This window comes from Somniosus microcephalus, chromosome 9, assembly GCF_052327205.1.
Source record: "Somniosus microcephalus isolate GS21.2 chromosome 9, FLI_Smic_1.0, whole genome shotgun sequence".
Classification (NCBI taxonomy): Eukaryota; Metazoa; Chordata; class Chondrichthyes; order Squaliformes; family Somniosidae; genus Somniosus; species Somniosus microcephalus.
In genome coordinates, this window is record NC_140995.1 from 233,060,651 (window position 1) to 233,075,650 (window position 15,000).

Below are 15,000 nucleotides of genomic sequence, written 5' to 3' on the forward strand. Positions count from 1 at the left end.
TAGGTCGCCCGCCCCCCTGACCCGCCTCCTGAGAGTGGATTGGTCGCCCGCCCCCAACCCGCCTCCTGAGAGTGAATTGGTCACCCGCCTCCTGAGAGCGGATTGGTCACACGCCCCCCTGAGAGTGGATTGGTCGCCCGCCGCCTGACCCGCCTCCTGAGATCGGATTGGTCACACGCCCCCCCTAACCCGCCTCCTGAGAGCGGATTGGTCACCCGCCACCTGACCCGCCTCCTGAGAGTGGATTGGTTGCCCGCCTCCTGAGAGCGGATTGGTCACACGCCTCCCTGACCCGCCTCCTGAGAGTGGATTGGTCGCCCGTCCCCAGACCCGCCTCCTGAGAACAGATTTGTCCCCCACCCCCTGACCCACCTCCTGAGAACGGATTGGCCGCCCGCCCCCCTGACCCGCCTCCTGAGAACAGATTGGTCCCCCGCCCCCGACCCGCCTCCTGAGAGCGGATTGGTCGTCCACCCCCCTGACCCGCCTCTTGAGAGTGGATTGGTCGCCCGCCGCACTGACCCGCCTCCTGAGAGCGGATTGGTCGCCCGCCCCCCTGACCCGCCTCCTGAGAGTGGATTGGTCGCCCGCCACCCGACCCGCCTCCTGAGAGCGGATTGATCGTCCGCCCCCTGACCCGCCTCCTGAGAGCGGATTGGTCGCCCGCCCCCCTGACCCCCCTCCTGATGCAGATTGGTCGCCCGCCCCCCTGACCTGCCTCCTCAGAGCAGATTGGTCGCCTGCCCCCTGACCCGCTTCCTGAGAGCGGATTGGTCGCCTACCCCCCATACCCGCCTCCTGAGAGCGGATTGGTCGCCCGCCCCCTGACCCGCCTCCTGAGAGCGGATTGGTCGCCCACCCCCTGACCCCCCCCGATGCAGATTGGTTGCCCGCCCCCCTGACCTGCCTCCTCAGAGCGGATTGGTCACCCGCCCCCTGACCCGCCTCCTGAGAGCGGATTGGTCGCCCGCCCCCCTGACCTGCCTCCTGAGAGCGGATTGGTCGCCTGCCCCCTGACCCGCCTCCTGAGAGCGGATTGATCACCAAGAAATAATAGAGGCTTGTAAGAAAGGTATGGCTATATTCATGGGAGATTTTAATCTTCATATTGATTGGACAAAGCAAATTGGCAAAGGTAGACTTGAGGAAAAGTTCTTAGAGTGTATACGGGATGGTTCTTGGAACAATATGTTGTGGAACCAACCAGGGAGAAGACTATTTTAGATCTGGTAATGTGTAATGAGGCTGGATTAATTAATGATCTCGAAGTGAAGGATCCTCTTGGGAAGAGTGATCATAGCATGGTAGAATTTCAAATTCAGTTTGAGGGTGAGAAAACTAGGTCTCAAACTAGTGTCCTGAACTTAAGTAAAGGTAATTACAAAGGTATGAAGGCAGACTTGGTTAAAGTGGACTGGGAAAATATATTACAGGGTAAGACTGTAGAAAAGCAGTAGCAAACATTTCAGGAGAAATTTCATAACTCTCAGCAAAGATATATTTCAGTGAGAAAGAAAGACTCTGTAAGAGAAGGATGAACCATCCGTGGCTAACTAAGGAAATAAAGGATGGTACCAAATTGAAAACAAAAGCATACAATGTTGTGAAGAATAGTGGCAGGCCAGAGGATTGGGAAATTTTTAAAAACCAGCAAAGGACGACTAAAAACATGATAAAGAGAGAGAAGATAGCTTATGAGAGTAAGCTAGCAAGTAAAAAAAATAGACATTAAGAGCTTCTACAGGTATATAAAAAGGAAGAGAGTAGCTAAAGTAAACGTTGGTCCCCTAGAGGATGAGTCTGGAGCATTAATAATGGGAAACAGGGAAATGGCAGAGACTTCGAACAAATATTTTGTATCGGTCTTCACGGTAGAAGACACTAAAAGCATCCCAATAATGGATAATCAAGGGGCTATTGGGATGGTGGGGGGGAATTTAAAACAATCACTATCACTAGAGGGAAAGTACTAGGCAGACTAATGGGACTAAAGGTGGACAAGTCCCCTGGACCCGAAAGCCTGCATCCTAGGGTCTTAAAAGAGGTGGCTGCAGAGATAGTGGATGCATTGGTTGCAATCTACCAAAATTCCCTGGGTTCTGGAGAGGTCCCAGCGGACTAAAAAACCGCAAATGTAACGCCCCTATTTAAGATGGGAGGGAGACAGAAAGCAGGCAACTTTAGACAAGTTAGCCTAACATCTGTCATTGAGAAATTGCTGGAGTCCTTCATTAAGGAAGTGGTAGCAGGACATTTAGAAAATCATAATATAGTCAAGCAGAGTCAGCATGGTTTTATGAAAGGGAAATCATGTTTGACAAATTTGCTGAAGTTCTTTGAGGATGTAACGAGAAGGGTGGATAAAGGGGAACCAGTGGATGTGGTGTATTTGGATTTCCAGAAGGCATTTGATAAGGTGCCACATAAAAGGTTACTGCACAAGATAAGAGCTCACGGGGTTGGGGGTAATCTATTCGCATGGATAGAGGATTGGCTAACTAACAGAAAACAGAGAGTTGGGATAAATGGGTCATTTTCAGGTTGGCAAACTGTAACTAGTGGGGTGCTGCAGGGATCAGTGCTGGGGCCTCAACTATTTACAATCTATATTAATGACTTGGATGAAGGGACCGAGTGTACTGTTGCCAAATTTGCTGATGATACAAAGATAGGTGGGAAAGCAAATTGTGTGGAGGACGCAAAGAATCTCCAAAGGGATATAGACAGGCTAAGTGAGTGGGCAGGAATCTGGCAGATGGAGTTTAATGTGGGAAAATGCGAGGTTATCCACTTTGGTAGGAAAAATAAAAAAGCAAATTATTATTTAAATGGGGAGAGATTACAAAATGCTGAGGTACAGAGGGATCTGGGGGTCCTTGTACATGAATCACAAAAAGTTAGTATGCAGGTACAGCAAGTAATTAGGAAGGCAAATGGAATGTTGGCCTTTATTGCAAAGGGAATGGAGTATAAAAGTAGGGAAGTCCTGTTACAACTGTACAGGGTGTTGGTGAGACCACACCTGGAGTACTGCGTACAGTTTTGGTCTCCTTATTTAAGGAAGGATATACTTGCATTGGAGGCAGTTCAGAGAAGGTTCACGAGGTTGATTCCGGAGATGAAGGGGTTGTCTTATGAAGAAAGGTTGAGCAGGTTGGGCCTATAGTCATTGGAGTTTAGAAGAATGAGAGGGGATCTTATTGAAACATATTAGATTCTGAAGGGGCTTGACAGGGTAGATGCAGAGAGGATGTTTCCCCTCGTGGGGGAATCTAGAACTAGGGGGCATAATTTCAGAATAAGGGGGCACCCATTTAAACCGGAAATGAGGAGGAATTTCTTCTCTCAGAGGGTCGTGAATCTTTGGAATTCTCTTCCCCAGAGAGCTGTGGAGGCTGAGTTATTGAATATATTTAAGGTGGAGATAGACAGATTTTTGAATGGTAAGGGGGTGAACGGTTATGGGGAGCGGGCAGGGAAGTGGAGTTAAGGCCAAGATCAGATCAGCCATGTTCTAATTGAATGGCGGAGCAGGCTCGAGGGGCCAAGTGACCTACTCCTGCTCCTACACTTATGTTCTTATGTCTATGTAGCACCTCTGACCTGCCTCCTGAGAGCAGATTGGTCGCTCGCCCGCCTGACCCGCCTCCTGAGAGCGGATTGGTCACCTGCCCCTCTGACCCGCCTCCTGAGAGTGGATTGGCTGCCTGCCCCTGACCCTCCTCTGTTAAAACAGGTTTGGGTCAGGTTGCGCATTCAAAAATGTTTAACCCCCTGCACGACTCCCCCCCACCACCCTTCCTGGAGGGGTTAAAATGACCCCCATTGGGTACAGAGCTGAAATGACAGTGACACCCATCATGTGAGCATGATTGTGGTTTTTAATGCATCGACTTTCCCACCTCTCTGCTCCACAGCTAAGTTGAGTGTTTTTAAAGGGCCAGTCCATGGCAACGCAGTGTGTTAATAACCCTGTCCTGTCTTTCCAGAGCTCGACGACATGAACAGCTGCAGCGATCCTCCACCCCCTGAGCACGGAGGCAGGGCCCCCTCCCCTCCAGGGGTCTTCTACGAGGGCGCCCTGGTACGGTTCCACTGCCAGGACGGGTACAAGCTGAAGGGGCCGCCAAAGGTGGAGTGTGAAAGGCAGGAGGATGGAACCCTAGCATGGGAGCCCAGCTCCACGCCTGTGTGTCTCTCTGAATGTAAGTTAAAGAGCAAGGAACCCTCAGCTAGGGCAGCGAGAGGTTAGGGAAAGCGAACTCAGCTCAATATTGCCATTCAGTGAGCCTTGCTGGAAAGTGTGTTTGTCTGTGTATTTGTGAACCCCAGTGCCTTGTTTACATTTTTATGGCCTTGTTAACCTGCATTGCTACTTTTAATTATGTGAGATCCCTTTGCTCCTCTATGAATGCATGTGTCTGTGTGTGTGAGTGTATGGCCTCGATTTCCTCCCAGCCGTCGGGCGGGTTGTCAGGCGGGCGGGGACCGAAAATCGCAGAAATAGGGGGTCGCGACCCCCCCCCCCCCGCCCGACTCCCCGCCCCACCCGACTTTCGCCCCCGTGTTTCAGCGGGACCCGAATCAGTCCCGCCCGCCACAGGCGGGAATGGTCGGCGGGAGCCTAATGACCAATTATTAGCATGGTTAAACCTATTTTCAGGGGCCCTTGCAATTTTCTGGCTTCCCCCACGTAAAACACGCCTGGTGGGAACAGCGCTGATGAAACCTGGCGTGAAAAGAGTTGGCTTGCTTGCTGTCAGCTGCAGGTCAATCTGGACTGAAGAGATTTAAACAGGCAGCATTTGCAGGCTGCAGGACCTTGTTGCTGAAGGCTTGGGGCAACTTTTTGAATGCTTAGGCACAGCTGTGGAAGATTGGAGCCTCACACACTTCTTCACTGTGAGCTCCTGGGAAGCCTCTCTCACCACCCTAACTCAGCGCCTCCTCAACGGAGGCATCTGCCAGAAGCATGGGAGGCCTTTTGTTCCTTCCCTTCCTGGCATTAGAGGATCTCCAACAGCAGAGGAGGCTGGAGCAACTCCAGCAACAGCATCACCAGCAACAGCAGGAGCGGCAGGTTGCGGCTCAGCGACCTGGGGCAGCACAGGCCAGAAGGGGCCAGCGCATGGAAGGCCGTCGGCGCAGGAGATACCCCCCAAACAGGGTCTACAGACACAGGGTCAGCTACCTCAACATGACTGAGCAGCAGTGCCAGAGGCGGCTCCGACTTTCGCGAGAGGTTGTGACTGACATCTGCGCAATGCTGCAGCAAGACCTGGAGCCCAGAGCAACAGGTCCACACTACTTACCAGTGGCCATCAAAGTCACCACCGCACTCAACTTTTATGCCTCAGGCTCCTTCCAGGGATCAGCAGCAGACATCAGCGGCATCTCCCAGGCAGCCGCACACACTTGCATCACGCAGGTAACCGATGCCCTCTGCCCTCGCGCACAATCACATCCATTTCACCAGGGATCGCGCAAGTGTCACGGCGCGAGCGCGTGGATTAGCTCAGCTGGCAGACTTTCCAAGGGTGCAGGGCGTCATTGACTGCACACATGTGGCCCTTAGGGCACCCCACCGCAATCCAGGAGTTTTTGTCAACCGCAAAGGCTTCCACTCCCTTAACGTTCAGCTGGTGTGTGACCACAAGAAGGTGATTTTGCATGTTTGTGCCAGGTTCCCTGGCAGCTGCCATGACTCTTTCATACTGCGCCAGTCTACTGTGCCTCCGCTATTCAGTCCGCCAAACGAACTTCAAGGATGGCTACTTGGAGACAAGGGATATCCCCTGCGCTCTTGGCTAATGACGCCGTTGAGGAGACCAGCCAGCAAAGCTGAGGAGCGCTACAACTCCAGCCACATTACCGCCAGATGCATTATCGAGCAAACCATCGGATTGCTGAAGATGCGCTTCAGATGCCTCGATAGATCAGGTGGAGCCCTACAGTACTCATCAGCCAGGGTCTCCAAAATCATCGTGGTATGCTGTGTGCTTCACAACATGGCACAGCGTCGTGGCTTGCCGATTCCGCAGAACCAAGAGGCTCCTCACAGAGCCGCCTCGGGTGAGAATGATGCTGAGGAGGAGGAGGAGGAGGAGGAGGAGGACGGAAACGAGCATCCTGCAGAGGCCCGCCAACCAGCGGCACCAGTGCGCGAGAACATTGCTGGGCGGAATGCAAGGAACGCACTCATCCTGGGCAGATTTGCATAGCCTGGTACATCAAACACTGCAGCCTCACTGCTTCTTAACTGACCATGGACAGTGGCCCATGCCTACACTTTCCTACCTATTTGACCAGCTTGCTGACATCTGCAAGTTATCCTAAGGCCTCTATGTGATATCCCCATTTGCCAAATGACAGACGCCATAACTGCAGCAGCTGCCACCAGATTTTTTATGTACAGGAAAATGATGGCATTAAAACTATTTACAAGACTGGATGGTGGAATAGTTATGTGAATGTGAGCATAGAGAGATACGGAATGGGTAAGGGTGCATGGATGTGACTGTGAAGTGGGATGTGGAGGAAGAGATTGCTGAAGCTGAGTGCTGTTGGGGAAAGGCAATGGGGATCAGGTTGAGGGTGATGGAAACTTCGTACTTGCTTTCCCTGTGCGGTGAAGGTCATGGAAGCACGTCCTGCACTGCATCCAGGTGCGACGGGTGACTCCCAGAGAGTTGACCTCTGCTGCCACCTCCATCCAGGCAGCCCTGGACTCTTTGGGAGGCCTCTTCCTCCCTGAGCGAGGGTAGAGGACCTCCCTGTGGGCCCTTACCCCATCCACCAAGGTCTGCAGTGACGTCTCGTTGAATTTGGCCGCAGCTCGGCCTCTGCCGCTGGCAGCAGCTGGTGCAGGCTCCTCTGCCATTGTGCAAGAGTGGTTGAGAAGCCTGCAGAGGTGGAGAAGCTTGCTGGACACTTTAAAAGCACCACGAATGATGACATCATACTGTGGGGCTTTCTGACTGGAAATGGACACTTAGCAAGGCTGCCCACACGCTGGAACTTAATTGGCCACTTGAGGGAAAATTGCGTCCAGCTGGCTGACCCATTTTTTTTCGGGTCGGAACCCCACATTCGGGGAATCCACACATTTCCCGCACAATCCAGAAAATCGGGCCCTATGAGTCTGTCTGTATATGTGTCTGTGTGTGTGAGTGTATGTGTGTGTATGTATGTGTCTGTCTGTGTGTATGTGTCTGTGTGTGTGAGTGTGTGTGTCTGTGTGCGTGAGTGTATGTGTCTGTCTGTGTGTATCTGTGTGTGAGTATGTGTCTGTCTGTGTATGTGTCTGTGTGTGTGAGTGTATATATCTGTGTGTGTGTACGTGTCTGTGTATGTGTGTGTGAGTGTATGTGTGTGTGTGTATGTGTCTGTGTGTGTGAGTGTGTCTGTGTGTGTGTGTGTGTATGTGTGTATGTCTGTGTGTATGTGTAGTGAGCGTGTGTGCCTGTGTGTGTGTGAGTGTATGTGTGTGTGTATGTGTAGTGAGTGTGTGTGTGTCTGTGTGTGTGTGTATGTGTCTGTGTGTGTGTGTGTCTGTGTGTGTGTGTGTATGTGTGTATGTCTGTGTGTATGTGTAGTGAGCGTGTGTGTGCCTGTGTGTGTGTGAGTGTATGTGTGTGTGTATGTGTAGTGAGTGTGTGTGTGTGTGTCTGTGTGTGTGAGTGTATGTGTCTGTGTGTGTGAGTGTGTATGTGTCTGTCTGTGTGAGTGTGTATGTGTCTGTCTGTGTGTGTGTGTCTGTGTGTGTGAGTGAGTGTATGTGTCGGTGTGTGTGTGTTTGACTGTGAGTGTGTATGTGTCTGTGTGTGTGTGTGTGTGTGTGTGTGTGAGTGTATGTGTCTGTGTGTGTATGTGTGTGTGTCTGTGTGTGTGAGTGTATTTGTCTGTGTGTGTGAGTGTATATGTCCATCTGTGTATGTGTCTGTGTGTGTGAGTTTATGTGTGTGTGTGTATGTGTGTGTGTGTGTGTGTATGTGTCTGTGTGTTTGTGAGTGTATGGGCTTGATTTTAACTCAGTCGTCAGGCGGGCTTTGAGGCGTGTGGGGGGTTAAAATCGTAAAACCTGGGGGTCGGCCCCCCCCCCCGGCCTGGTTCCCGACACCTAGCCATTTTAACCCAGGTTTGTCTGATGGTCCCGAAGCAGTCCTGCCTGCAACGGGCGGGACTGGTCTTTAGGGCCCTTAAACAGCACTCATTGGCCTTTATAATCCCATTTTAACAGGCCCTTGCCTGTTTAACCCTTTTCCCACGTAAAACATGCCTGGTGGGGATCATGCCTGTGAAACCTGGCGTGAGCACTATTGGCTTGCTGACTATCAGCTGCAGGTCAACCATTAAAGAGGAGATTTGAGCAGTCATCTTTTGCAGGTGGCAGGACTTTGCTGTTTCAGGCCTGGGGCAACTTTTACCAGGCTTAACCACACCTGTGGAAGGTTGGAGCCTCTCACACTTCTCCAGTGTGACCTCCTGCGAAACCCCTCTCGCCAGCCTCACTCAGCGCTTCCTCAACTGAGGCATCTACCAGAAGCCTGGGAGGCCTTTTTTTCCTTCCCTTCTTGGCATTAGAGGACCTCCAGCCCCATTCGCGAAATGACACACGCTACAACTGCGGAAGTTGCCATCAGAATTTGTATGCAAAACAAACAACTGATGGCATTTTTACAGAATACACAACATTTCACCCAAGTGACTACCCTTGTGACTATTTGGCCTAGAAATTCGGTGGGCTGCGCCACCAGTTAGCGCATAAAGAGGGCACTCAGTGGCTTTAGCGCCACTGGCCACGCCTCCTGCGATATTTAGCGGGGCGCTAATGGCGGCGTTAGCCTGTAGCGCTGCGCCACCACTGATGATGTCATCGGTGTGCGCAGCACCCCGCTACCACCCCGATCGCGATATTTGGTAGCGCCCGCCTCTGTAACGCCGTTCGCAAATCGCGCCCGGTTCACGGGGCCTACCTGTGGCGGTAGTGGCGCAAATTAAGGTGGAGGTGCGGGGTGGCCATTTTTTTCGGTGGCCGCCTGCCAGCACCTCCGTCCCCGGCCTCCTGATGCCCCCCCCGCCCCCTCCCCCCCCCCCGGGCAGTGCCGGCTGTGTCCCGAGTGCCCGGCACTTCTCCTCGGTGCCGGGCTCTTTTGCCGGCACTCGCGATCGGTCATCGCGCTGGTGCAGGCCCCTCCCCCTTAAGAAGGGGAGGAAGGCCTGCAGTACCGCAGCGCGCCGTGCCGCAGCGTGTGGCGCTGCGGCACGTTGCGCTGCGATATTCAGTTTCAGCGCCCCAAGAGGGACGCAGGACGCCTCGAGCAGTGCCCCGTGTCCCTCTTGGGGCGCTCAAGCTGAATTTCCGGCGGGCGCAACGGCTCCGATTGCAGCGGTAATTCCAGCGCCCAGGCGAGCCTGGTGCCCCGTTTGGGCCTCCACCGAATTTCTAGGCCTTTGTGCTTTATTTTCCTCTTACGCGTGCTCCTACGTAGTGGTTCCCCTGTGGCTTCAGCAGATGTGGAGGCCCCTTGCTCACTTTCCTGCTGCTCCTGTCTCGACACCTTTGGCGGGCGTCCTCTGGGGTGGCGAGCCTGTGAGGGCTCATCAGCAGTCTGCTGCTCCTGTGGCTGTGCAGGGGTTGAGACGTCTATCTCACTTGGGTGTGGACTCCGGCGGGGCTCTGGCCGAGGGCTCTGCAGTGGCATGGAAGTGTGAGAGCTTGGAGAGGAACCCCCACTTCCTTGAGGTCTGCCACCAACCTCCCTCTCATGGGTCAGCTCTCCCTCCGTGCCTGCAAATGGCTTGAGAGCACCTTGCTGCACATCAGGGGGGCCATGGGGACCCGTATCTGCAATGGCAGTCCTACTTAGAAGGACTTCCATGAAGGTCTGGTTTCTCTGTTCAATAGATGCCCATCGCTCCTCAAGAGATGTCATTCTATTCTGAACACTCACCATGTTTTCCATACCCTGGCGACTAACCTCCTCCATGGCCGTAGCCCTCCTCTCCTCTACCGTAGCCAGCCTTACCACGGAGGCAGCAATCATTTCCACGTAGGTAGCCATCCTTTCCGTGGTGATGCGTTCATGTGCCAATGACTCCACAAAGGCTCTGCTCATGTTCGCTATGGACTCCTCCATCCGCTCCACACTCGCAGCGACCCTGGAGACAAAACCTGCCAGAGACTCCTGCATCTGTGCCTGGAGTTCCATCACCTCTGATCTTATGGATGGACCCAGAGGCAGAGGGTCGACATGCAGCTGAGCCGAGCTGGCAGAGTCCTGCGCCCTCCGACGAGGACTCTCCACTGCTGTCCCTGTCTCCACAATCTGCTGATGCTCACTTGTGAGCTGTGATACACCAGGTGACAACTCCACTCTATGTCCTGAAGGTCCCACCGAGGTGTGAGTGTCTGCACTGGTGCTGGGTGCGCTTAGTTCTGCTGACGCTGCGCCCTCAGAGGTTGCAGATTCCTCTGAGGAGGCTGGCATCTCAGGCTCTTCCTCCTGCACACTGGGGACGGGGGCTCTCGATGGTCCTGTGGGGGAGTCAAGGAAAAAGTTAGAGATGTGATGCCAAGGTTACATGCACATTGCATTTTGCAGATGATCATAAGTCCATATGATGTAGCTTCAGAATCATTATCAGCGACTCATGCAATGCCAATGAGAGAGATGGAAAACTATTCTGTCACCAGCTTGCGGGGATGCACCTGTCTCGCCTTCCCTAACTTCCGCATCTATGTCAGCCCCGACAATCTCCAGGACGCCTTCCTCCCAGGGGGTGAGCTGGGCTAATGAGGGCGGCCCTCCTCCTGTCCTGGCTCGCTCTCTCCTGTTGTGAGCTCTCTTTTCCTGCAATGAGGGAGACAAGTGGAGGTTGAGTGAGAATGAAGGAGTGAGTGCAGAGATTGCATAGCATAGATTCTTAGAAGGAGACAAAGATGGAGTGAGGTTGCAAGACCAAGGGCCCTCCCTGTGTGTTGTCAGTTGTGTTCAAAGCATCAGAGTGAGAGGGAGTGTGAGGGCTGCATGGTGGGATAGTTATGTGAATGTGAGCATAGAGAGAGAGGGAATGGGTAAGGGTGCATGGATGTGAGTGTCAAGTGGGATGTGGAGGAAGAGATTGCTAAAGCTGAGTGCTGGTGAGGAAAGGCAATGGGGATCAGATTGAGGGTGATGGAAACTTCATACAGTACTTACTTTTCCAGTGCGATGAAGGTCATGGAATCTTTTCCTGCACTGCATCCAGGTGCGCCGTGTGAGCCCCACGGAGTTGACTTCGTCAGCCACCTGTAGCCACACAGCCTTGGTCTGACTGGGAGGCCTCTTCCACCCTGAAGAAGGGAACAGGACCTCCCTGTGGGCCCTAGCACCATCCAGCAATGCCTGGAGTGAAGCCTCATCAAATTTGGGGGCAGCTCTTGCCCTCCCGCTGGCCATTGCTCCTGCAGGCTCCTGTGCCATCTCAATGGTGAAGCTTGGAAGCCTGCAGAAGAAGCAAGGCTTGCTGTGGGCCCTAAAAGCAGCAGCAATGATGATGTCATATTCTGCGACTTTCTGACTGGAAATACTCAATTGCCAAGGCTTCCCACATGTTGGAAATCAATTGGCCAATTGAGTGAAAATTGCATCAATCTCACAGAGCCATTTAGATTCGTGTGGGAAACACCAAATTCGGGGAACCCGACAATTCCTCGCACCGGAGTTAAAATCGAGCTCTATGTGTCTGTGTGTCTGAGTGCATGTGTGTGTCTGTGTGTGTGAGTAAGTATGTGTCAGTGTGTGTGAGTGTTTGTGTGTCTGTGTGTGTATGTGTCTGTGTGTGTGAGTGCATGTGTGTGTCTGTGTGTGTGAGTAAGTATGTGTCAGTGTGTGTGTGTTTGTGTGTGTGTGTCTGTGTGTGTATGTGTCTGTGTGTGTGAGTGCATGTGTCTGTCTGTGTGTGTCTGTCTGTGTGTGTGTGTATGTGTCTGTGTGAGTGAGTGTGTGTGTCTGTGTGTCAAGATTCAAGATTCAAGATCATTTTATTGCCATATGTAACTAGTACAATGGAATGCTTACTCCCCACTCACTCCCACAATACAAGCATATAATATAAAAGCAAAAAATAAAAACAAGTACAGGTAGACTATCCTTTATCCGAAAACCTTGGGACCAGCTGTGTTTCGGTTTTCGGAAAATTTCGGATTTCAGAAGGTATTTTATAAGACTGGGAAATTTGTCGGGGGTGGGGGTCGGCGGGGGGTGGGGGTCGGCGGGGGGTCGGGGGTGGGGGTCGGCGGGGGGGTCGGGGGTGGGGGTCGGCGGGGGGGCGGCGGGGGGGCGGGGTGGGAGTCAGCGGGGGGTCGGGGGGGAGAAAAGAATATCGGACAGGCCGCTGCAGCTATCGGACGGGCCGCTGTATTGTTGGGTTCACTCTCCCGGTACCTCCTTCACACTGCCCGGCTCGGCCTGCAATCTCCTACCCAGGAGGGAACTCTGTGACCCTCTGCCCTGCTCAGCATAAGTCGTGCGCCACTCTGGTCATGTCGTGCGCACGACTTACGCTGAACGAAAAAACTTTCGGTTTTTAGAGGTTTTCAGTTTTCGGAAGTTCAGATAAAGGATAGTCTACTTGTATAAATAAAAACAATAAGCAAATAAGCAAAAAGTATAGCAATAACAGTCCAAGTTGCAGGATATGATGAATAGTACAAAAATGCCTTAATTACCACTGGAAATAATAGTAATGTAATATGATAAATATATGGTAATATGAATATAATATAATATATATATTTACATAAACATATAACTATAATATATGGGGCAGTGCGATTAGCAGTTCAGTAGGCGCACTGCCTGTGGATAGAAACTGTTCTTAAATCTGCTGGTCCTGGTACGGATGCTGCGGTACCGACGTCCAGACCGCAGGAGGGAGAACAGTTTGTGCCCAGGGTGATTGGGGTCCTGGATGATGGAGTGGGCCTTGTTCCGGTACCTGGTCTGGAAGATCTCCTCGATGGACGGAAGTGCGCACCCGATGATCTTTTCTGCCGTATTCACAACTCTCTGGATGGCTTTCTTGTTCTGTGCAGTGGTGTTACCATACCACACATTGACACCACTCGTCAAGACACTCTCTATGGTGCCGCGGTAAAAGTTCAGTGTATGTGTCTGTCTGTGTGTGTGTCTGTGTGTGTAAGTGTATGTGTCTGTCTGTGTGTGTATATGTGTGTGTGTCTGTGTGTGAGTGTATGTATCTGTCAGAGTATGTGTCTGTGTGTGTGAGTTGTATCTGTGTGTATGTATGTGTGTGTGTGTGTGTGTGTATGTGTCTGTGTCTGTGTGTGTGTGTGAGTGTCTGTGTGTGAGTGCATGTGTCTACCTGTGTGTGTATGTGTGTGTGAGTGTTAAGTGTGTATGTGTGTGTGTGTGAGTGTATGTGTCTGTCTGTGTGTGTGTGTATGCGCGTGTGTGTATGTGTCTGTGTGTGAGTGTATGTATGTGTGTGAATGTATGTGTCTGTGTGTGTATGTGTCTGTGTGTGAGTGTATGTGTGTGTGTACATGTCTGTGTGTGTGTGAGTGTATGTGTCTGTCTGTGTGTGTGTATGCGCGTGTGTGTATGTGTCTGTCTGTGTGAGTATGTATGTGTGTGAGTGTATGTGTCTGTGTGTGTATGTATCTGTGTGTGAGTGTATGCGTGTGTGTATACGTGTCTGTGTGTGTGTATGTGTGTGAGTGTATGTGTCTGTCTGTGTGTGTATGTGTCTGTGTGTGTATGTGTCTGTGTGTGTGTGAGTGTATGTGTCTGTGTGTATGTGTGTGTGAGTGTGTGTGTCTGTGTGTGTATGCGTGTGTGTTTGAGTGTATGTGTCTGTGTGTGTATATGTGTCTGTGTGTGTGAGTGTATTTGGCTGTATGTGAGTGTATGAGCAGGAATTTAACTCAGGAGTCGGGTTGGAGGCGGGACTACAACTTTCAGGGTTGTAGTCCCGCCTCCATCGAGATGCGGCCAATTCACGCGATTTTAACTTGATTGACCTTGTTGAGCCCGCCCAGCAGGCCAATTAAGGGCCACCCGGCAACAGGTGACGTCACAGACTGAAATTTCATCTGTCAAGAGCTTTTGACAGATGAAATATCAGTGTTTCACAGCTGTTTGAAGCTGTCAAATACTGACAGTCTTACTTCTAACCTGAGTCCTTCTCCACAGACTCAGTTAGAAATCTCTCCTGCACAGAAAGCTGCAGGCTGTCACTTTTGACAGTTCGCAACCATTCTGCTTTCTGTGCCGGTGAGATCAGGGACTCCTGGAACCTAAAGGAAGGAAGGCTGAAAAGGTAAGAAAAGGTATGTAAAACTTATTTAATCACTTTAGACACACCAAACACACTTACCTTTGCACTCATGCACAAATCACTCACCTGAACACCGACATCTCGACCCCTCCAAGTCCTTCAACCCGATGGCCCACCTCCTCTAACTTGGCGTGGTTTGGATGCATCGGCAATCCCACACTTCAACATCGAAAATAGGGATTAGGTTAAAAACTGCCTGTTAACTACCTGTTAACAGGCAGTTAATTGGCACTAATCCCTTCCCGCCTTGGGTAGGCGGGTCCCAGTGCGGGGCGGGTACCCACCTCCTTTGAATCTGGCATGGAGGCGGGTTTGGGTGCGGGAAGGGGTCGGGACCCCTGATTTCGGGATTTTAACCCCTCGCATGCCTCCAATCCTGACTCCACGGCACAATGAAAATCCTGCCCTATGTGTCTGTGTGTATGAGTATATGTGTGTGTGTGTGTGTGAGTGTATGTGTCTGTGTGTGTGAGTGTATGTGTCTGTGTGTGTGAGTGTATGTGTCTGTGTGTGTGAGTGTATGTGTCTGTGTGTGTGAGTGTATGGCCCCGATTTTCTGCCAGCCGTCGGGTGGCTTTTCAGGCGGCCGGGGGCCGAAAATCGCCGAAAAAGGGGGTCGCGACCCCACACGCCTGATTCCCCGCCCCATCCGACTTT

The 15,000-nt window shown here is 52.0% G+C and overlaps 1 protein-coding gene across 1 annotated transcript in view; it reads left to right on the plus strand.

The window, feature by feature from the left end:
* Positions 1-15,000, plus strand: part of susd4 (sushi domain containing 4) — a 79,250-nt gene that overhangs the window by 1,832 nt on the left and 62,418 nt on the right. Inside the window, exon 2 of the mRNA XM_085998242.1 lies at positions 3,990-4,205. Within this exon, the coding sequence (XP_085854368.1) occupies positions 3,990-4,205 (216 nt within the window). The remainder of the gene's footprint in view (positions 1-3,989; positions 4,206-15,000) is intronic.